General features: G+C 48.7%; 1 protein-coding gene across 1 annotated transcript in view; it reads left to right on the forward strand.

Annotated features, from left to right (window-relative positions):
• Window positions 1-23,680, forward strand: part of TECPR1 (tectonin beta-propeller repeat containing 1) — a 109,765-nt gene that overhangs the window by 32,614 nt on the left and 53,471 nt on the right. The window contains exons 7-10 of the mRNA XM_073543058.1: window positions 1,972-2,072; window positions 8,425-8,526; window positions 8,945-9,090; window positions 22,247-22,680. Of these exons, the coding sequence (XP_073399159.1) occupies window positions 1,972-2,072; window positions 8,425-8,526; window positions 8,945-9,090; window positions 22,247-22,680 (783 nt within the window). The remainder of the gene's footprint in view (window positions 1-1,971; window positions 2,073-8,424; window positions 8,527-8,944; window positions 9,091-22,246; window positions 22,681-23,680) is intronic.

Below are 23,680 nucleotides of genomic sequence, written 5' to 3' on the forward strand. Positions count from 1 at the left end.
TTTGAAGAACTTAGAATATAAGACATATTTTCAGTTGTTTCACACTTTTTTGTTAATTATATAATTCCACATGTGGTAATTCATAGTTTTGATGCCTTCACAGTGAATCTACAATTTTCATAGTCATGATAATAAAGAAAACTCTTTGAATGAGGTGTGTCCAAACTTCCGGTCTTTATATATAACACTATGACTTATCTCAGCTAAGACAAAGCCTAGATCCTCAGGTTACATTCACACCATGGGCGCAGCCAGGATCAAACCTGGGGGCGGGGGGGGGGGCAGAACCTCATACTGCACACCTCAGCTGCTGTAGAACCTCATACTGCACACCCCTACACTTGAAAATAAAGCCTGCACCATAAGAAGGTGTGGTGATGAATGCAGTCTATTTATTCCAACTATCAGTTGATGTTGATGTGTTACTGAAGATGAGCAATGCCTGTCTTGGGCGTCCTTTTGGGCAGCTATGAGGTGTACCTGACTGGTGCGAAAAAAAAAAAAAAAAAAAAGGAGTGCTACTCTGTGTGCTACCCGGCTTTCATTCTTTTTGGTACAGGTAAGATATGGATAGACAGATATGGATAAATGGATATATAGAGCAGATTTCTAATCTGCTTTTGCTATTGAAAACATTATCAATGAGCTCAAAAACCTTTCAGGTGATGCAGTTTTTTTAAAAAGCTGAACTGCTTTTGCAGCTGAAAAACGTATCCTCAAAAAACGCAGCAAAAACGCTGTGTGTGAATGTAGCCTTAGATCAGGAATAGAACAGCCATTTATAGGACATTTCATAACTTTCCCAAATTCCTATGAAAAAATATTCAGCACATTCTGCATTGAACTACTGTACCCAATTTATTATATATTTTAGGAGTTGGTCCATTTTATACCGACTCCCAACTCCACCAAAATGAGCACCGACTCCACAGCCCTGCCAGTCAGAACATTGCTTAATGGCCGCCTCTTGAGTACTCCAGATGAGGTCCTGTTTAAGAGAATAAGAGCAGGTCTGCAGTACCCAAGAACCGTGCCAGGTGTCAAAATCCATCCACTGATGGAAACAATATCAGCAGATTGGTGCGGGTACCGGGTGGTCAGTCTTATATTGATGACTTATCCTAAAGAGTAGTGGACAACCCCTTTAAGGTTACCCCCTTTTGGAGGATACTTTTTTCTAACTAGCAAGAAATACAGACTGTTGTACTTGCTGGGCCGAGTTAGAGCAGCATATAAGATGAAAAGAAAACCAAGTGATCGGTCTATTTCGCAAGTACATTCCCATGTTGTTGCCCCTTTCACCGAGAGAATCCGTCCTCCAAGTACAGACATTTAATAAGTACAATTGAAGCCGACCAAGTAGACTGGGGAAAAAAAAGGAGTTTAGAGGCCACTTTAAGACTTATTTTGACCTGGAAAAAAGACAAATCGAGTGTCGGCACAATTTTGCTGTGTAATCTGAGAGCAGCATGATGTAGGGGCAGAGATGCTGATTCCAACGATGTGTCACTTACTAGACTGCATTTTGCTGTTTCAAGAAGATCAGTGTTTTTATCAGCAGTAATTTATCACTACATGACTAGGTGTCTCGTACCTCCTGGTCCAATCAGACCCTCACCCCTGATCAGCAGCTTTCTGTGTACAATATAAAAGTACAGCTCAGCATTCTGAGCTCTGCTAGATCTGCAGCAGAGAAAACTGTGATTCTGTCACAACTGCTGCACCCAGTAAACTAAGTGACACATCGCTGGAATTGGGATTTCTGTCCCTATGCCATGCTGCTGTCAGATTACTTAAGAATACTTTGGCTAATACTTCATGTGGCTATTTCTTCTCTGATTTCCATACACAAGACAAAAATCCTCTGTCACCCGACTCATTTTTGGTTACAGGAACTGTGCAAATATTTTGTATTGCTTACTCGGAGCTGTCATGTGATGTCTGTGATCTAATATATGGCGTCTTTCTCAGGCTCTTCTTGGGAGATTGTGGAAGCCCCCACACCCGAAGACCGGATCATGCATGTGTCAGTTGGTGTTCACGTAGTTTGGGCTGTGACTAAAGAACGCAAAGTAAGTCGAGCAACAGCCGCGATTTGCGTTTTTTATAGCTCTGCTTTCATTGATTGCATAATAAAGGATTAGAGTTGAGCAAAACTATTTGTAGCCCCCTGGTCCAGCGGTCACGTGGCAGCCGGATCAGAGGTCTACGAATCCCCAACTACCTGTCAGCATCTTCCGAGTGCTAGACCTCCGCGACTATAAGACCATGTCATAACGTGCATCATGCCGGCTACTAATCAGAAGAGGCACCCAGGGTGTCGACAGGTTGTCGAAAGTTTGCAGTGCTCTGCTCCGACTTCCACGGAGTACTGTCATGGCCGATGGACCAGGGCGCTTTTTTTTTTTTTTAATAAAAAAAATAACTGCAACAAATACAACTTATTAGATTGATAACATTTTCGTCCAGTACATACACTGGGTAAACAAGAGTTTGGTCTATGACATACTGTATATTTTCTGGATACTCATTCAGTCAATTGGTAGCCGAAGTCTTTGTTGGAAGAACTCAAGGGAAACATATATAAAACAAGAAAACAGTGTGGTCCTCAACATCGTACTCTCGTTTCTAAGCGGCAAGACCGTACCCACTAACACATCAAGAGTGTCTCGGGGGGGGGTGGAACGGAGGACGGTCTTTGCCATTTAAACCCAGCCCAGTCATCCACCATAACGAGAGAGTGCCGGTGGGGAGGCAGACCAATCCTAGTAACCTCTTGAGGGTCCCAGAAGACCGTCTATATTTGAAGAGGGAGTCGGGACCCCTACAGGACTAGGATTCTCCCCTCCCCCACCCAGCTTGGATGGCAAGCTAGGACTCACTATTACTCCCCCCTTCCCAGACTACTATTCCTTCTCTCCACTGGATCTGTTCAGGTGGGAGGGGCTCCAGGGCTCAATCTAGGACTTGCCAGATCCTCTCAAGGATCCTCATTCATTTTGGGTTGACCATGGTACAGGTCTTTGGTCTGTGAACACAGCCCACCACCCCACCATGCACTTCACCGGCCATCAATTTTAATCTAGGCCCCGACTTCTCCAAGACCTACTTTTCCTGCCCACGCTCCGGTGTCCTCGGGCGTTAGCACGGGCTACTCTGCGCTCTTTTCTGCAGCCTCGCCCGGCAGCCAATCCGCCATCTTGACTGGCTGGGTCTTGACGCTTTTTTACCACACACCTTCTCAGGCTCCATCACTTTTCCCACCCATGTAATCGCTATCACTCTTTGTCTCCAACTGTGCCACACACGCTGCCGGTTGCATTCCAACGGCCATCGCAAGAGAAGGACACCACACACTGTGCCATTTGCATCCTGATATCACCTCTGGAGAGAGAGTCTTCCACTGCACTCCTTGTCTGGATCGGGTAGGCTCTGTCCATCTAAAAGGGCACACAGTCTCCAGCACACCTTAGCACTACCCACACTAGTACCTGCTCTATGTCCAGCTCTAGGGAAAATTGCTCCCGCCCAACACATCCTATCATTCTTTACTTTGCCTGTTCTTCCTGTAAGAAAAGACTGCCCTCAGGCCAGCACTTGTCTCCCTGCCCCAACTGCAGTCCTCCCATGATGCAAGCCTCCCATGATGGAAACCCCCTACTGTCCAGGAAGAGAGTGCACCCCCTCACCTTGCTACCTAAATCTCTTGACTACTTAACCAGGGTTTCCTAGATGCTGGATTCGGTCATCAAACGTTTGCCTAACACAGCAGCAAACGCCAGTGCCCTGATCGTTCAGTGGGACAGATTGGGTTCACTCTCTCATTCACTCCATCATGGCAGATTGTATGATATAAAGGAAGTGAGTCCCTCCTCATCTGGATCTCCCACGCCATCCACATCCTCCAGAATGGCCTCTACTTCCTGCTCTTCCTCCCCTGGTCCCCATACAGCCCAGGGGTGCTACCTCCACTCTGAGTGATATTCTGGTCTTAATTCTGATCAAGCGTCCAAGCTGCGAAACATGATGGACAGTCTGATTCTTGCCATCAATTAAGCCCTCAAAATCAAGGAACAGGACTTCCCTGCTACGGACCATACAGAATCCTTCAAAAAGGTGAAACATCCTCTCCTGGTATTTTCAAACCATAAGGAGTTTGGCAAGATATTTTCCCTCAGGTGGGAGCACCTGGACAAACATTTACAAAGAACATGATGTATGGATTTCCTGTATCCCTTCCCCCTTGACCTGCTCAAACCTTGGGCTGAGTCTCTAGTTGTGGACCCTCCGGTTTCCCTGTTGTCCTCCCAACACAATCCTCCCTCTTTCAGATGGCAGCTCCCTCAAGGATCCTTCTGATAGACACTTTAAGTCTCTGGCCAAGTCCATCTGTAAGGCTGTAGTGTCCTTGCTCTGTCCCGCCTTTTGCCTCTACCTGGGTGTCCAAATCGATTTCCATCTGGGCCAAGCTCCTTGTCAAGGCATCCTTTCTCCCCAGTCGCTAAGGAATCTCTCCCGGTTGACCCGAGTGGTAGTATACCGCTGTCGGAACCGTATTGGTGACGTCACTCAGGTGTCAGAGAGAGTTGGGCTGATAGAAGGATAGTGCTCTTAATCCAACACATTTCGAAAGCTACCGGCTTCCTTTCGTTGGATTAGGAGCACAGTCCTTCTATCAGCCCAAATCTGACATCTGACACGTGAGTGACGTCTCCAACATGGTTCCGACAGCGGTGTACTACCACTCAGGTCAACTGGCAGTGAATCCTTAGTGCTTGCCGCCGGCCGGGACAATGCTATCCCGGATCATTTTACAGCAAATACAGTGAACGTAAAATTTTGGATTTACACCTCCGGACATCTGTCACCTCTATCTACACTCTGCGACCCAGCAGATCTCCCCTTTTTGGACCAGCAGATCACTGTAAATCCACATACTTCTCTGGCGGACCGGAGGCAGATCACTAACCACACGCACTCTCGGCGTGAAATTTCGCCAGCAGTTATTAAAAACTCTGTCCTCTTGCCTGCGATCACGACCTGACAGTTGCTCATGCATCAGTGCAGTGACCTGGTACTGCAGGATCCTCTCAACACGGATCAGAAGAATCTGAAGCGGTCCTGTGGCATTTCCACACTTGTGTGTACAGTGAGGCACACCGTCCTTTTTCCCCAACAGGTGGATCTAAGGACCTCCATTTCACCTGCGGCCACGCCACGCAAGGAAAACGCCATACAGTTTATCTCTTTATCTCTCCTGAAGTCCACATTATCAGACATCGCAGCTACTCCTTTCCTACCATGGCAAGCAGGTAATACTCCATTTTGATCCTGCAAATACCATTGAAACATTTTTGTTCTGAGCCAAAAATTTACTTTTATTATGCCTCTCCATTAAGTTGATATCATTATACAGGTTATCCATTATTTCTTCTGCGCTGCACATATTGACAATACTTGTGGTTTCATTGCATTTTCACACTTGATACCTTCTTATTTCCAGGTTACATCATTCGTAGGATAGAGGTTAGACCACCTTCTATACAAATCACTGCATCATTTTGAGCTGCACGCACTGACTTTTGGGATTACTGTATCCCTATCCCTTGTAGGATAAGTAGATATACTATCCCCTGGGTCTACGTACCGTTTGGACACATTTTATACTAGTATCCTAGTCATCGCCTACCTGGACAACCTTCTGATTAAAGCACTGTCCTATCGGGATTACTGCGAGAATCTCCACTTCACCCTCGACACCCTGTCTCACCTAGGCTGGCTCATCAACACTACCAATTTGTCTCTAATTCCGGCCCAGCGCCTAGTTTTCCTAGATATGCTTTTTGATACCACACAAGCCGGAATCTATCTTCCTGAAGAAGAGTTCTCCTCCCCCTTTCTCAGGATTCAGTCTCTCAGACACCCATATCCCCATCTGCTTTGGACCTGCATGAGCAGGAAAATGGCAGCTGCTATGGAGACTGTTCCCTACAGCATGCTCTCCTATCACGCTGGGATAAGAAGACCTCCTCTGTGGACAGCCAAAAGTAAGACAGTCGCTGGCATGGTGGCTTTTATCTCCTCTCATACACTGCGAGAGATCATTTCTTCCATTGCACTGGCAGATCGTAACAATTGATTCCAGCCTGCTCGGCTGCGGAGCAGCTTTTCGCCAGAACTCTCTGGAGTCCTCACTTCTCAGGAACATTCTGGAACTGAGAGCTACCTGCCTTGCTTTCCAGCATTGGCAGGATCTCCTAACGGGTCTCCATGTGTGAATCCAATCTGACAATGCCACGGCCGTTCCGTGCTTAAATCACCAGGGTGGAACTTGAAGCAGATCCGTCATGTCAGAAGTCCATCGAATTCTGGCTTGGGATGAACTGAATGTGCTTGCTATATCAGCAATCCACATTCCTGGAGTGGACCACTGGGCAGCCGACTTCCTAAGTCGCCAGGGTCTCTCCTCAAGCGAGTGGTCCCTGAACCCATCTGTTTTCAGTCAGATCTGTCTAAAGTGGGGCACACTAGACTGCGACCTGATGGCATTCTGGATGAATAACAAAGTTCCTCGCTTCGCCTCCAGGGCTCGCGAGCCCCTCACGATTTGTTCTGATGCTGTGGTCCTCCCATGGTCACAGTTCTGCCTGCGATACCTTTTTCCACGTCTATCACTGATTCCCAGACTCATCAAGAAGATCAAGGCGGAGGAGGTACTTGTGTATCCTGACTAGCCCAGAATAGCTTGGTATGCAGAAGTGATCAACATCATCACAGACGTCTCTTGGAAACTCCCGGATTGTCCAGACCTCTTTTCCCAAGGTCCCTGATTCCACCAGAATTCACGCTGGTTTCTCCGACCAGTCATCCACCCCATGATCAAAGTGAGGTAGCCTTCTTCCTCCTGCATCTACCACCGCACTTGGAAAGCCTTTTTTGCTGATGTCCTTTTCTCTTCTGGCCTTTCTTCATTCAGGTCTCGAGCCTGGCCTTTCTCTCAGTTCCCTCAAGGGCTAGGTTTCCGTCTTGTCAGTTGTGTTCTAGACAAATCTAGCTTCCCGCCGCCGGTTCAGGACCTTCTTATAGGGGGTTGCTTACTGTGCTCCACCCTATCATCCTCCCTTGGACTCCCAGGACTTCAACCCGTTCCTCAACGCTCTTCAGCGTTCCTCCTTTGAGCCCATTTGGGATGATTTTCCCCCCACCCCCTACTTTCCTGAAGATTGCCTGCCTAGTGGCCATCACCTCCATGAGGCGTGTCTCAAATCTGGCTGCTTTTTAGTGCCATTTGCTCTTCCTTGTCCTTCAACAGGACAAGGTGGTGCTACATCCAGTTCATTACTTTCTCCCGAAGATGGTTTTTTACCCCTTCCACCTTAACGAGGACATAGTCAGTCAGTCCTTCCTTCCTTCCTTCCTTCCTTCCTTCCTTCCTTCCTTCCTTCCTTCCTTCCGTCCATCTCATGCCCTTAAACAATCCCTCCACAAGTTGGACCTTGTTAGGGCTCTGCATCTCCTTTCTCTCCAGAACAGCATCTTTCACATGTTGCGACTCTTTGTTCTTGATTCCAGGGGGTCACTTCAGAGTTGTTCTGGCCTCCAAGGCCACAATCGCTCACTGGATCTGCTCTCACATCCTGGAAGGTTATTGTCCACATGATAGACTACCCCTGCTCAGGGCCAAAGCTGACTCCACTTGTGCAGTTGGGGCCTCCTTGACCATTCTCCATCAGCCCTCTGTGTCGCAGCTCTGCAAGGCTGCTACATGGTCTTCAGTACATACCTCCACAAAGTTCTACAGAGTTCTTGCCTGTGCCTCAGCTAATGCAAGCTTAAACAAGAAAGTTCTGCTAGCCTGGGCTTAGTCCTGTTCTGGGTGTTCTTCCATTTTTTTTTTTTCTCTTTCCCACACTTGGAACTGCTTTAGGACGTCCCATGGTCTCTTTTGTCCACCAATGAAGCGATAAGAGGGCGATTTTGGGTACTTCTCGGAGCCTTCATTGGGGACACAGTTCCCGCCCTTGTTATAGCCTATGTTGGGTTCGTTCAAGTTAATGTTCCTGTGGCTTCTTCTACTGCTTTCTTGCTAACTGATTAGCTTTGTGCCATTTGGTGGGTATATACTGTTGAGGAGGAGCTAACCTTTTTTTGCCTAGTGGCAGCAGTATACACCCATGGTCTCCTTTGTCTCCCCCAATGAAGGCTTTGAGAAAGAGATTTTACAGTAAGTACCTAAATTCGTCCTATTAGGAGGCTGATAAAGCCCCTAACACCTCCTAGGGGTATGTCAGGTTCCCTTTCAAGTAAAAACAAACATGTCTCCAAAGGTGTTCATCGTGTGTGTAGCCTTAATTGTCTAACTCTGCATGAACAGCCTGTACCCTGTGTAATGTTTTTCTACTCCTTTTTTTTACATTTATCCAGGTCTGGTTTAGAAGAGGAATAAACTCGCACAACCCATGTGGTACCAGCTGGATTGAAATGGTGGGAGAACTGGCAATGTTGAGCGTTGGACTCAATGACCAGGTAATGTACAAACTAGAAGTGTAGTCAGAATGTTACTATGACCCTGTGGTATAAGAAGGCACAAAGGACCATAGAGGACCTGCATTTGAATATATATGGCGAGATTATAGAGGACACTCGCATTGTGCTCTATAGGGCTGCTCCCGTCCGGGACATCATTTATAGCATATTGAGATAGATGCAACTCCCAGGAGTAAGAGCCGCGTCTGTCAGACATCTATGCCTCATTCTATCCATATGCCACAAATGGGACAAACCTTTCGGCTATTTTCCCTAATGCTTCACTGAAATGCTTCTGGCAATGCAGAGTATTTCATGAATTGTATATGATCTTGGCACACTGGTGCATGAAGCGATTCCATATGTCTGGATTAAATAAATGTTTTGGTTTTTTTTTGTTTTTTTTAATCTCATTTAGGTCTGGGGCATCGGCTACGAAGACAGGGCAGTATATTTTCGGCAAGGTGTCACTCCGAGTGAGCTCAGTGGGAAAATGTGGAAAGCCATTTTGGTTCCTAGAGAAAGCGACCGGTCAAATTCTGGAAGTGTCTCAAGCATCAACAGGTAATGACAATTTAAGTAAAGTCTCTGTGATCAGTTGTTGATAATTTTTTGACCTTTCTGCCCCATTTTGGGAATTTATCTATGCTTTTTTTTGCACAATGGAGAATGAAGCAGCTAGGCTTGAGAAGCGCGCTCTCAGTATAGCAGTGTACATGCAGAGGATAACTGTATGATGAGCACAGACCATGCAGGAGTTAAATGTATCACATGCAGAGGATAATGATACCAACTATAGAGGATAATGGATCATGGGCACAATACATGCAGAGGATAACGATATTACATGCGGAGGATAATGGTATCACATGCAGAAGATAACTATCATGAGCATATTACATGCAGGATAACTATCATGAACACATTACATGCAGGGAATAGCAGTATCACATGCAGAGGATAATGGTATGAGGACAGTACATGCTGAGGTTAATGATATCACGTGCAGAGTACATGCAGGGGTTAACTGTATCACATACAGAGGATTATGGTATCATGGGCACAGTGCATCTAGAGGATAATGGTATTACATTTAGAGGATAATGACATCATGGACACAGTACATGCAGAGGTTAACGGTATCACGTAACTATATCAAATGCAGAGGATAATGGTATCGTGGGCACAATAAATGCAGACGATAGTGGTATCGCATGCAGAAGATAATTGTATCATGGTCATAGTATATTGTGGTGTAGTAACCACTGTGTCCACTAGGGGGCGCTGTGTGTATGTCCCAAGAGAGAGGATGAGTGGCAGAATCCTGAAGGGCGGTTGTGTATCTCAGGGTGGGTGGCCTTGAGATGGAGACTTAGGTATGTGTGTTGATCAGCAGTGATACTGCTGAGGTGCTGCTTTAATATGTCAGGGAGAAGTCTTCAGGTAACTAGGGAGATGGGCGGTCATGGTTACCTACAAACCCACCCAGGGGGTGTGTTTAAAGAACACTGTTGTAAAGAGTGTGTAAATGCTTGAAGGACCTGTGATAAGGTCAGAGTCATGTGACCCGGTGGGCGTGGCTATGAACCATATAATGTGGCCCGGGTGAGTCACATGTGGTGAATGCTGGGACCTGGTTGGTCCAGTGTGGAAGGTCCCATCTGAGTGAGATGGGGCTGCCTTCTGACAGCAAGTGAACGCTGTGTTAATGGCTGCACGTGCCTGGTAATTCCCTGAAGGGAATGGACGTCTGCTGCATGATGGTGAAGGAACCATGAGTGATCCTGACGTGGGTGAGAGAACACTGAAACTGAAGAGCCTGTGTAATGGACATTTGCTTGACCTGTGTGATATAAGGATAACCAGAGTGAAGCTATAATGGACGCTATGCTGTATATGAACTTTATGAGGCTTCTATGGGTTTATGCTGCTGAATAAACCGCCTGGACTGTTATGAGTTTATGAAAACACGGTGCCAGATGTGTTTTGTTCACTGCCTAGCGAGGATCCCCTAACTGAATGACAGTGCTACCTCACAATTGGTGGAGAAAGCTATGGGCATTGTTGTAGCCTTGTTGCTGGGAGCAACGGAAGAGGACTGCAAAGTCGGTTGCTAAGGGCAGCGCTGAGCCAGGAGGGCTGATGGTTGGGGAAGCCACTGCCCGGCTGTGGTTCTGGAACCATGGGGCGGCCTAGTGAGTAAGGCACTGTCCGGATCAGTGAGCCCAGTGCGGCCGTTTCCCCAGGAGAAAGAGACTTACAGGATACCTCTGCGGTAGAGGGGTCCGAGAACCTGCGCGGCCAGCAGGTGACGGTCGTGAAAACCGTGTTGTACTGACCGGGGTCAGTGAGAAAGAGACTGGTGATTGCTATAGGGTGCCTCTGTGGAGAAGAGGTATCCGAGGACCTGTGTGGCTGACACAGGTAACGGACAGATGTTCGTGTTGTACTGACCTGGGTCAGTGATAAAGACTGTGTATCTGGAGGGTTTAGTGAGCAAGGTCCTGGAGGGTCAGTGTTGGGAGCTTCTAGGAGAAGAATCGTCTCCCTGGAGCACGTGGTATAACCTTTGACCTGGTGAGGCGTGAGTGTTGGGCAGTCTCAGGAGAAGACGGATGTCCTGAAGAGCACCTGCTGAGCCCCTGGACTCGGTGAGGCCGGTGTGTTGGGAAACCCTGGGAGGAGGGTCGGCTCCCTGAATAGCACCCGGTGCGCCCTGTGTGTTGGACGGTCTCAGGCGGAGACTGTACGTCCTGAATAGCACACAGACAGGACACGTGAGTTTGTGTGGTGTTTTTTTTTTTTTTTTTTTTTCTTTTCTCAACTCAGCCTGCGGTGGCTCAGTGGGAGTCAAGAAGATGACAAGCGGCTTCCTGTAACTCGGTGGGGTTACGAAGGGGACAAGCGGCTTCCTGTAACTCGGCGGGGTTACGAAGAGGACACCAGCCACTGTGTGTGAACAGCAGCCGGTGGTGTCGGTGATCGGTGACAGCAGGAGCTGTGGTGGTGCCAACAAGGACTTGTGTGGTATCGTAAAAGAGACAAACTGTGTTGTGTGAACTGTGGTCTAAGGAGACCGGTATAACGGACATGGGGAAATCCCGAAAGGGGGTGGTGACCCAAATTGGGGTGGTACCCCAAAAAGAGTTGGAGTTCCAGAGAGGGGCGGTGACCCAAATTGGGGTGGTCCAGAAAGGGGCCGGTGTGTCAAAAGAGGAGATGGCAGCACTGGTTGCCTCAGTGGGTATGTCTGGGGAACCGGTGTGTGTGTGTATGTCTTTTGAGGAGTACGGCATGTATCTTCCGGATAATGACGGGCCACAGGTGTGTACCGTGATGCTGCATCGGGAAGGAGGCTCTGGTAGACTGGACTCAGAGAGTCAGGTGACTCTGATAGGAACTCCTCTCATTTTATCTCTGACCGAGAAAAACGCCAGGGTTCGCTGTAAACACGGGGTCACGGTGAACTATGCCTTAGACAGAGTAATGTTTGAGGGGACCAAAGGTGGTGAGTGCCAAGGGGGCGGGATACCACGGGACTTAGTCTATGCCTTGGAGAGGGCCCGGGACTTTGTTTTGTTTGACGTATGGTCGGACTTTGGAGACGTTTCGACTGTGGGGCCATCAGACACACTGAGACAGTGACGGCTCCTGACGTGGACAGGTCAGAGGTAGAAATGACCGGAAGAAGTACATCTGCCCAACTTACGGACCTGACATCTCGTGATATGACGGATGGTGGGCTGGGAGATGAGTCGACTGGGGTAAAAACACGGTTAAATGGTAACGAGACAGTTCACTCGGCGGACGGGACTGACCTAGTTGTACCCTTTGACAATGTAATTAAAGAGGTAGTAGTGCGCCACGTGCTGGCCAAAAGAGAATAAGATCGTGAAATACAGTTAATAAAGGAGACAGTGGAAGAACATCTCGAACGAGAAAGAGTCCTGAGACAAATGGCCGAGCACAGGGTGAAAGGGCTCGAGAAAGAAGTCTTGGAGCTCAGAGGTCACCTGTCCACCTGGCAAAGTGTGAATGAGAACCTCAAGGAAGAGATGGAGGAACTCAGAGGAGAAGTAAAAAGTCTTCTGCGGGAGAAGTTGGACGAAGACTTACCGCAGGTGAGCGCGAGTGATAATAAGACAGAACTGCCATTATCCATCGTGGCAAAGGGTCATGAAGTGACCAAATCGTGTGAAGTTGGTGAGTTAAGAACTGAAGAAGACAGTCACCCGGTCGGGTCAACGGTAGTGAGGGAAGTGTCCGTGGTAAAGCTAGAGCCTTCGGTCCAGGAAGAGAGCAAGACCACGACCTTCCAGTCTGTGATTGATGTATGAGAGGACATGCAAGAAGCCTGTGCTGAGGAAGGTGTGCATGAGGCTTTTAAAGAGGCAGTCAAGGTGTGTAAGGTGCACTGGGCACCTGAGACTCGGCAGTTAGTGATAGTATCAGCCAGAGAAGATACATCAAACCGAGTAGCTGTCCTGAAAGAGATGCATCTACAATGTCTCCGCGCCAAACAGCTCGTCAGGCGGAGTAACATGAAGGCTGCTCGACGCCTAGAGTTAGCGAAGGAGGCAATGGATCGGCTGGGTTTGCGGAAAGATGTGGTTCCGGTACCCAAAGCTCTGATTGGAAGAGTCATTGGAAGATCCGGGAAGGTAATGCAAGACCTTGTGAATATCTCCGGTGTGGTGAGGGTGAGGATCCCTCCTGATGATGAAGACCAGGTATCCAGTGAAGAGGGTAGGATTCCCATCATGGTGGTTGGCTCCGTGGAGAGCCTGAGAGATTTTCGGTTGCTCGTGGTGTATCGAGTCGGGTACCTGCACGAAATTGAGCAGTTGAGGCTGGACCGTCGGCGAATCAATAAAGAGGTACGGAACACCAGGTGGCGGCCGCCTTCAACCCACGATATAAGGACCCGAAGGGTTCCACCAAGAAGTGACATGGCAGATGGCCGAAGAATGTCAGCAAGTGGTAGTTCGACTGGCAGGATGACGTTGAGAGACCGTAGTTCCTGTGAGACCCTGAATGAGTCAGACTCAGGCCAGACAGTGGGCCTGATTAAGAATGGTGACCGTGCCAACCGGGGGAGATGGTCGGGAACAGAACAAACAGGGAGAGGAACGTGGTGACCAAACAGTCTCTGATGACGCAGACAGACTGTAACTGGAGGGCCAAAGATCAGGGCCGGTACTCTGACTGCTGGGGGCGGGGGAGGCCTAACGTAGAGATGAGGCTGTATGACAGATGGAGATGGTTTTCTCGACCTGTGGGGCAAGGTGTAATGCAGTGCCCGGTCTCGAGAGCCTGATGTAATGTGTGTTCAACCCCACAAGTTTGAACAAAGGGGGGAGGTATGTGGTGTAGTAACCACTGTGTCCACTAGGGGGCGCTGTGTGGATGTTCCAAGAGAGAGGATGAGTGGCAGAATCCTGAAGGGCGGTTGTGTATCTCAGGGTTGGTGGCCTTGACATGGAGACTTAGGTATGTGTGTTGATCAGCAGTGATACTGCTGAGGTGCTGCTTTAATATGTCAGGGAGAAGTCTCCAGGTAACTAGGGAGATGGGCGGACATGGTTACCTACAAACCCACCCAGGGGGTGTGTTTAAAGAACACTGTTGTAAAGAGTGTGTAAATGCTTGAAGGACCTGTGATGAGGTCAGTCATGTGACCCGGTGGGCGTGGCTATGAACCATATAATGTGGCCAGGGTAAGTCACATGTGGTGAATGCTGGAACCTGGTTGGTCCAGTGTGGAAGGTCCCGTCTGAGTGAGATGGGGCTGCCTTCTGACAGCAAGTGAACGCTGTGTTAATGGCTGCACGTGCCTGGTAATTCCCTGGAGGGAATGGACGTCTGCCGCGGACGTCTGCCGCTTGATGGTAAAGAAGCCATTAGTGACCCTGACGTGGGTGAGAGAACACTAAAGCTGAAGAGCCTGTGTAATGGACATTTGCTTGACCTGTGTGATATAAGGATAACCAGAGTGAAGCTATAATGGACACTATGCTGTATATGAACTTTATGTTGCTTCTATGGGTTTATGCTGCTGAATAAACCGCCTGGACTGTTATGAGTTTATGAAAACACGGTGCCAGATGTGTTTTGTTCGCTGCCTAGCGAGGATCCCCTAACTGAATGACAGCGCTACCTCACAATATCCAGAGGATAAAGGTATCACATGCAGAGTACATGTAGAGGATAAGAGTATCACTTGCGGAGGATAAGCGTATCACATGTGGAGGATAATGGTATCATGGGCACAGCACATCCAGAGGATAACTGTATCATTTGCAGAGAACAATGTTATCACAGGCACAGTGCATCCAGAGAATAATGGTATAGCATGCAGAGTACATTGTAGAGGATAACGGTATCACTTGCAGAGGATAACGATGTCACACGTGGAGGATAATAGTATCATGGGCACAGTGCACACATAGGAAAACTGTATCATGGGCACAGTGCTTGCAGAGAATAATGGTATCACATTCGGAGTACATGTAGAGGATAATGGTATCACATTCAGAGGATAATGGTATCATGGGAACAGTACATCCAGAGGATAACGCTATCACATGCAGAGGACAATGGTATTTCATTCAGAGGATAATGGTATCATGGGCACAATACATTAAAGGGATAACTGAATCATGAATCAGCAGAATACATACAAAGGTTAATGGTATCGTGAGCATAGGATATATGGAGGCTAAAGTTCTCTGATACTACCAGAGCATAGCAGCTCCACCATTTCTATAGTGGCCGCTGCCGGGTACTGCATTTCCACCCCCTATCAAATAAATAGGAGGTTGAGCTTTGGTACCCGCCATGGTCACTATAGTTTTGATGGAGCTGCAGTGTTCCGGCTGCATCCTATAACATCTGATCCGTTGGGGGTGAAGTGGTATCGCACCCAAACCGATCAAATATTGGTAGCCTATTCTTAGGGCCCCGTCACACATAGCGACGCACCAGCAATCCCGACCACAATATGACCTTGGCAGGATCCCTGGTGTGTCGCTACATGATCGCTGGTGAGCTGCCAAACAGGCAGATCTCAGAAGCGATCAGGACAGCGATGTCGCGGGTAGCAAGCGCCCACGTCGCTTAGAAACTCGCTGTGTACCTTAGTTACCAGCGCACTGGTGCAGTGAGCTGGTAACCAAGGTAAACAGCGGGTTTCTAAGTGCCGTGCGGAGCTTAGAAACCCACTGTTTACCTTGGTTACCAGCTCCCTGCACCAGCGCGCTGGTAACTAAGGTACACAGCGGGTAACTAAGTGACGCGCCCCTTAGTTACCCGCGGTTTACATTAGAAACCAGCGTCCAGCTCCCTGATTGCTGGTCTCCTGCCTGTCACACGCAGCGATGCGTGCTGGCCAGCGGGAGATCAACGATCAAAAAAATGTCCAGGCCGTTCCAGCACGATCAGCGATACCCAGCAGGGAGGCCGGTCGCTGATACCTGTCACACACAGCGATCTCGCTGGTGAGATCGCTGTTGTCACAAAACTTGTGTGCAGTAAGCGATTTCCTGTCGGGATTTCTGGTGGAAAATCCGCAGCGTATTACAGTAGTAGCAAAATGGACACTGTGTTAAACAAATCTCATCTACACTCCGTGGAATAAAATCCAAACTCAAATTGACACAGATTTTAAGTCCACAGTATATCCATTATTTTCTGTGCACTTTCACTGTGAATTTCTTTATTTTTTATATTCATCGGAACCCCAAGCCCCCCATTCCTCTGTATTCAATGGGACACAATCATTCACCTCTGATAATGTCTGTAAGGGTGATGGACTCGGCGTCCTCCACGAGTCGCATAGATTTTAAATGAAGAAGCCGCACACGTGGCCAACCACAATGAGGCGTCACAAGGGGGCTTAGGACTGGCTTCTAAAGATCGTGGGGACCCCACTGATCTGACATTTATGGTGATAGATGAGGAATTACTATGAGGTCGGAAACCTCTCCTAGACACCTCCTTTATCAGGGTTATCACATTTCTTTGTGCATTTAAAAATATTGTTGCAGCCTATTAAAATTCATAAATACGTGGTAAGAAGTACCCCCAAAAATAGATGTTTCCATGTCACCACCTGACAGCACGCTGGAGGACGTCCTTCTTATCCACAGTGGGACAGGAAACCACGAGAGCTTAAAAGGACTCTCCTCCTACCACCCTTCAGTGTTTTTTCCTGTCCCACTGTGGATAGGAACGGCGAGAGAAGATCCGACCGTTCCGAGCAGATGGTGAGGATCGGGGGGCCCAGCCTTTCCCTTCCCACCTCAGGACTTCTGCAGCTAACACCCGCTAGAGGGTCCCTCAGCAGACCCAGTGCAGCGCTGCTCCTGGGAGATGGGGGTCACTTCCTCCTGACGGGGGGCTCTCGACTCCAGACGTCGCCTCTATGGACTCTCCGGTTCCAGTAAGCGGGTCCCTTGGAACAGATCACCGCCGCAGGGCATCCCCGCACACCGGACGATCACTCCTGGTCACAGCCAGGGGCGGGAAGCGGGCAGGTCGCGGCCAGCACAGGGCGGCCGCGTCACTTCCGGGTCGCTGCATCACAGGCTTCGGGCGGCCGCGTCATTTCTGGGTCATTTCCAGGTCGCGGCCTGAACACGGACCGCGTCACTCCCGGATCGCGCCAGTAGGAGGCAGGGTGGCGTCTTCTCCAGAAGAGAGTACTTCCGGAGCAGGTGGGACAGCGTGGCATGCCAGACCAGGTATGCGGTCAGCAGGCGGTACAGCATCCCCAGGGCAGTCCTCCCTACCCAAGTATGGAGAATCAGGCTAACACTGAGACGGGGCCAGAGAGCCAGGGTCACGTGAGTAACCACAGATAAGGTCACTTCAGGGCCCCAAGGAGGCAGATTCCCACAGGACACACATTTTGTATATTCCAGGGGGGAACCTCCACCTCAGCGGAAAAAAAGGAGTCCAGGAGGAAGGATAAGAAGTGCCCGATTTGCTCTAAAAAGCTAAAGGACACGTGGCAAAAAGCCCTCTGTGATGCATGCACCAGACTCATAGTGGGGGAGGAGCAGGCTACACTCATGTCTAACATGAGATTGATTATAAGAGAAGAGGTGCAGGCTTTGGTGTCAGGCCTTGTGTTCCCCCAAACCCTGCAGACGAACCCCCAGGTATCCAGGAAAAGGCCAAGGGAATCGGACACCTCATCTGAGGAGATCCTGTCTGAATCAGAGCTGGAAGAGATAAGAGAGCCTCCAGAGAAGGGGTAAAGATATCTCTTTTCGACCGGGATACGGACGAACTATTGCGAGCAGTAAGGCAGACTATGCATATCGAGGAGCCCCCAACAACTCTTTCAGTACATGACGAGATGTTTGGGGGGCTGCACTCGCAGACCTCAATGGTCTTCCCAGTAAACACTCATATACGGGCAATGATCTTAGAGGAATGGGAAGAAGCAGAGAAAAGACTGACTATTCCCAGAGACTTTAGACTTCGCCTACCGTTTGACCCAGAGGAGGTCAGGGTCTGGGAGGAAATCCCCAAAATAGACATCCTGGTAGCGAAGGTATCTAAAAAGACAGCTATCCCCTTTGAGGACTCCTCTAACCTAAAAGAGCCCATGGACCGGAAGGCGGATGGGCTCTTAAAGAGGGCCTGGGAGAGTTCAGCAGCAGTCATAAGAGCCAATATAGCTGCAACATCAGTAGTGCACTCCATGCGTCTATGGGTAGATGATCTGGAGGAGCACCTTACAGATAGAACTCCGAGAGACACTATCCTGAAATCCCTTCCCTTACTGAAATTAGCAACTGGCTTATTAGCTGACACCTCGGCAGAGTCCGTCAGATTTGCGGCCAGGAGTCAGTCCCTGTCCAACGCAGCCAGAAGAGCCATCTGGCTAAAAAGTTGGTCAGAGGATGTGCAATCAAAGAATAAGCTCTGCTCAATTCCCTTCTCAGGGGGGAAGGTTTTTTGGCCCGTTCTCGACGATATTTTAGAGAAAGCCTCAGATGAGAAGAAGGGGTTCCCTGAAGAGAAACGCAAAAAGTATCAGCCCTTTCGTAGACCTCGTTATAATCAGAAAATGGACTACAGAGGGAAGGGGAAATCGGGAAGATGGAGCTATCCCAAAGGGGGAGAGAGCAGGAGTAGTAATAGAGATACCATGTTCTCCGGCTCAGGGTCAAGTTCCCTAAGGAACTGACGCCACCAGAGTAGGGGGGCGATTGCTCAGGTTCCTGGAGGGATGGCGAGAATTTTCCAGCAGCCCCTGGGTGCTACAGGTCATCTCTCAGGGGTACAGGATAGAGTTCGACTCCCTCCCTCCGAACAGATTTCTAGTAACCAGCTCCCACCTCGGTTCAGCCTCCCCTATGTGGTCTGATATTCAGGACCTCCTGGAGACAGCTGCAATCATTCCAGTACCCGCACGAGAAGAAGGCAGAGGACACTACTCAAGCCTCTTCTTGATAAAGAAACCATCTGGGGAATCCAGAACTATAATAAATCTCAAACCCCTAAACAGATGGCTAAGATACAAAAGGTTCAAAATGGAATCGATTCCCCTATTAGGAAAGGGAGCGGTAATGTGCACTCTAGATTTAAAGAGTGCATATTACCACGTTCCCATCTACCCACACCATCAAAAATATCTCAGATTTGCAGGCGAAAAGGATGGCAGGATCTACCATTATCTGTTTCGCTGCCTCCCCTTTGGCCTAGCATCAGCCCCAAGAGTCTTTACAAAACTGATGGTAGAGGTAGTGGCCTACCTAAGAAATCAGAACATCACAGTGGTCCCTTACCAAGACGATTTCTTAATCGTAGCAGATTCGGTAGCTCAGCTCAGAGTCGACTGTCAGTCTTTGATCTCCACACTGCAGAAGTTTGGTTGGATCATTAACTGGGCAAAATCAGATCTAATACCCAAGCCAAAAATACAATTTTTTGGGAGTCATGCTAGACTCAAAGAGAAGAATGTCTTGCCTACCGAAGGAAAAGCAAGCCAGCATGAAGGAGAGGATTCGTCAGTTTCACAAGGAACCAGGTCTCTATTAGGGGTGCGATGAAGATTCCTGTCCTGATGACCTCTTGCATTCCCTGCGTCAAGTGGAGTCAATTTCACTCTCGAGATCTACAGCAGGCAGTCCTAACTTCCTGGGACAGAAGGCAGACCTCGCTAGACAAGAAGATGTGATTGTCTCCCCGAGTCAGAAAGTCTCTGGTATGGTGGACCATTCCGAGAAATCTACGGGCCGGTGTCTCGTGAATCCAGTCCCCAGAGGTCATAGTCACAACGGACGTAAGTCAACAAGGTTGGGGCGGACATGTCCAAGGAAGATACTATGAGGGACGATGGAGTATGGAGGACAACAAGGAATCCTCCAAATTCAGGGAGCTTCATGCGGTCTGGAAGGTACTGTTGTCCGCCCGGTCCCTGGTGAGAAACAAACACGTCAAGGTACTGTCAGACAATACCACGACAGTAGCCTTCCTCCGTCACCAGGGCGGTCCAAGACATCCAGTGCTACAACACCTAGCAGAACGAATCTTCAGGTTGGCAGAGAGGGAGATCTCAGCAGTACATCTGGAGGGTACCAGAAACCAGGTCGCGGACTTCCTCAGCAGGAGAAGAGTAGCCGCAACGGAATGGGAGCTGAACGACGAGGTGTTCAACTGCCTATGCAACCGGTGGGGAAGACCGGAGATAGACCTATTCGCAGTCAAGCAAAACAAAAAGGTCAAGACCTTCTACTCTCTGAGCCCGCTGGGAGGTCCAGCAGGAATCGAAGCCCTGTCACAATCATGGAGCAGAGGCCTGTTATACGCCTTCCCGCCTCTCGCTCTCATTCCGCGGACTCTCAGGAAAATTTACGAAGACAGGGCCAGAGTCATTCTAGTGGTGCCCTTCTGGCCAAAGAGGAGTTGGTTCTCCTTGCTGAAGAAAATATCAGAGGAGGAACCCATTCTCCTACCAAGAAGAGAAGACCTCCTCCATCAGGGTCTGATCTTGCACCAGAGGCCAGAAGCACTCCAGTTATCAGCCTGGATCCTGATCGTCAGGTCCTGAGATCGAGGGGTCTGTTGGACAAAGTTATCTCAACCCTCCAAGCAAGTAGAAAACCAGTGACCGCCGCAGTATATAGCAAAATCTGGAAAAAATTCTGCAGCTTCTGTGGAGAGGCGACAGTCGATACTGACCACCCTGACATCCCAAAGATCCTTGACTTCTTAGGCTAAGTGCACACGTAGCAGAAAATTTCTGCTGAAAAACCTGACTCCCTTCCCAGAAACCGCTCGTTTTTTTTCTGCGCGTTTTCAAAACACATAGAAATAGTCAGAAACGCTGAAAAATCCGCAAAATTAATGAGCATGCTGCGGTTTTTACCGCAATGCGTTTTTTTCGCGGTAAAACGCATCAGTATGGACAAAAAGTGCAAAATGCATAGAAATGAATGAGACGCTTATTTTTAGCGGTTTTATTGGAAAAACCGCAAAAAATACCGCTAGAAAAGCGATGTGTGTGAACACAGCCTTACAGGCAGGGTTCAGAAAGGGCCTTAGACCCAGTACTGTAAGGGTACAGATCGCAGCCCTAAGCATGTTCTACAATTCTACCCTATCGTCACACCCTTGGATAGCCCGATTCTCCAGGGCCGTAAGCCATTAATAAGGAAAACTGTCCCTCCTTGGGACCTTAATTTAGTCCAGAATACACTATGTAGACACCCATACCAGCTAGGGGCAGAGATAGAGATTGGTAATCTCTCACTCAAAACGGCATTCCTGGTATCGATCACGTCAGCGAAGAGCCTAGGAGAGCTTCAGGCCCTATCTATCCAAGATCGTTACCTACAGGTGTTTGTCGATCGGTTAGTCTTAAGGCTTGACCCGGCTTTTCTCCCCAAAGTTATCTCAGTCAAATATGAATCAAGAGGTGGTGTTCCCTTCATTCTGTCAGTTTCCTAAGAATGAGAAGGAAAGTACCTACCATAACTTGGATGTCAGGGAGACAGTACTCAGGTACCTGGACACAACCAGGCCTTGGAGACAGGATAATAATCTTTGTCCAATACAGAGGTCCGAATAAGGGGAAGAAAGCATCAAAATCCACAATTAGCCTAGTCTATAGGGCACAGGGTCAGAGTCTCCCCAGGGAGCCTTAGAGCCCACTCAACTAGAGCCATGGCCACATCATGGGCAGAGAAGGGGGGAGCCTCAGCAGAACAGATCTGCAGGGCTGCGTCTTGGGCCAGTCTCAGTACCTTCTCTAAGCATTATAAATTAGACGTGGTATCCACACAATTGGCATTTGGCAGGAAAGTGCTCCATGCAGTAGTCCCACCCTAGGACCAATCTCCTTTGGTACTACTCCAGCGTGCTGCCAGGTGGTGACCTGGAAAACGGTAATTAGAACTACCGGTAATTGTATTTCCAGGAATCCATCCTGACAGGACTGTTAGTTCCCTCCCTATGATATTTTCCATACTACTATGATGTAACATGTGTATGATGAATGTTGGTTTAAATAAAAATCTCTTTTTGCATCCATCCAGATGTGTTACTTTGAGAAATCACTGAAGGGTGGTAGGGGAAGGGTCCTTTTAAGCTCTTGAGGTTTCTTGTCCCACTGTGGATAAGAAGGACATCCTCTAGCGTGCTGTCAGGATGGATTCCTGGAAACACAATTACCGGTAGGTCTAATTACTGTTTTTATTCCTTTTAGTGCTGGCTGCTTCTTTGGAGATGAAGTGAGGGGTCAAACAGATTCAGTCGTCCAGTCTGATGTAGATTCAGAAGCCGAACAAGCGCAGATACCAGAGCTTGGTTCCAGTACGTTGGACGGAAAAGAAATAGTCCACCCAAGTGCAGAACTTCCCCTGGACCCCCAGGAAGATGCTGGTCCCAGTTGTGAAGAGGCACCCACACACTCCAAGATGACCCGAGCTCCCCAGTGGAGCAGCATCGATCTGGTAGAAGCTCGCATCAGTTCACTCCAAGCTGCAGATGATGCCTCCAACCTCTCAGTGTTTGAGACGTTTCCTGAAGGAACCGAAGACTCTTTTGGAAGAGATATATTTCCGCTGTGGACATGGGTTTCTGGAGGGAGCTGTCTCGTAGACTCTCAAAACACTCTTAAATGGTTCACTCGGCAAGCAGGTATCGGCATTGTATTGTCCTTTTGTATCTCAATATTTTATAATGTGGTTATTAGGCTACAACACGGCGTCATCTGCAAGTTGTAGTAAATTTGAGTCCATACGCATTTAGTAGCGATCAGTCATTTGACAGCGATCTCTCCCGACTCCCCCTTATACAGGAACACTCGGCTCGGCCAAGCACTCTTGTGTTCTCTATGTGAGAGTCACTCCCGGACTCCTTTCATCTCCCGGGAGAACTAAAGAATCTGCCGTTGGAAATACAACGAGCTTGCTCCTTCTCCCCCCCCCCCCCACCATCATCTGTTGGGAGACCCCCCCATACTCCTTAGACTGTTGGTCGATCCTGCCGATATCCAGGAGCTTGACCTGTTTTAGCCTAATGTGTATGGGGCCATAACTCACCAGTTAACCTAAAAGCTGGGAGGTGAGCAGCACTGGTGATTTCACATCCAGTGGCGTAACTAGAGTCCAATGGGCCCCGGTTAAAAATTTGGACCTGTGCCCCCTCACATGTTGGGCCGTTATAGCGTTCTAAATCCTATACAAACATACGAGTTTACCACCTTCCCCCGTTATGTAGTATTGCCACCCCATCCTGGGACTATCCTAGTATTTATGTTCCCCATCCTGGTATATATGTGCCTTATCCTGGGCTTCATCCTGGTATATATATCCTATATCCCTCATCCTGGTCCCATTCTGGTAAATCTGTCCCCATCTGGGTATATATGACCCCACTCTGCCGCTGTTCTTTAATGCAATAGAAAAAAAAAATGATTGTACTCACCTTCCCTCTGATCCCCCACTGCATGGTGTCCTCTTCTGAAGCCGGCATCTGACTTCAGCATGCAGCGACGGGAGCGCATGACGTCACTGCCATTCGCCCCCAGTCACGTGCACGCTGATATCAGCTGCTGGCCTCTAATTGGCCGGCAGCGTGTATTGCAGTGCACGGACCTGACGGATCTCTGCTCCGCAATACACTTCAGCTGAAGGTG

This window comes from Dendrobates tinctorius, unplaced genomic scaffold (assembly GCF_039654945.1).
Source record: "Dendrobates tinctorius isolate UK_male_01 unplaced genomic scaffold, ASM3965494v1 ptg000129l, whole genome shotgun sequence".
NCBI classification, from domain to species: Eukaryota; Metazoa; Chordata; class Amphibia; order Anura; family Dendrobatidae; genus Dendrobates; species Dendrobates tinctorius.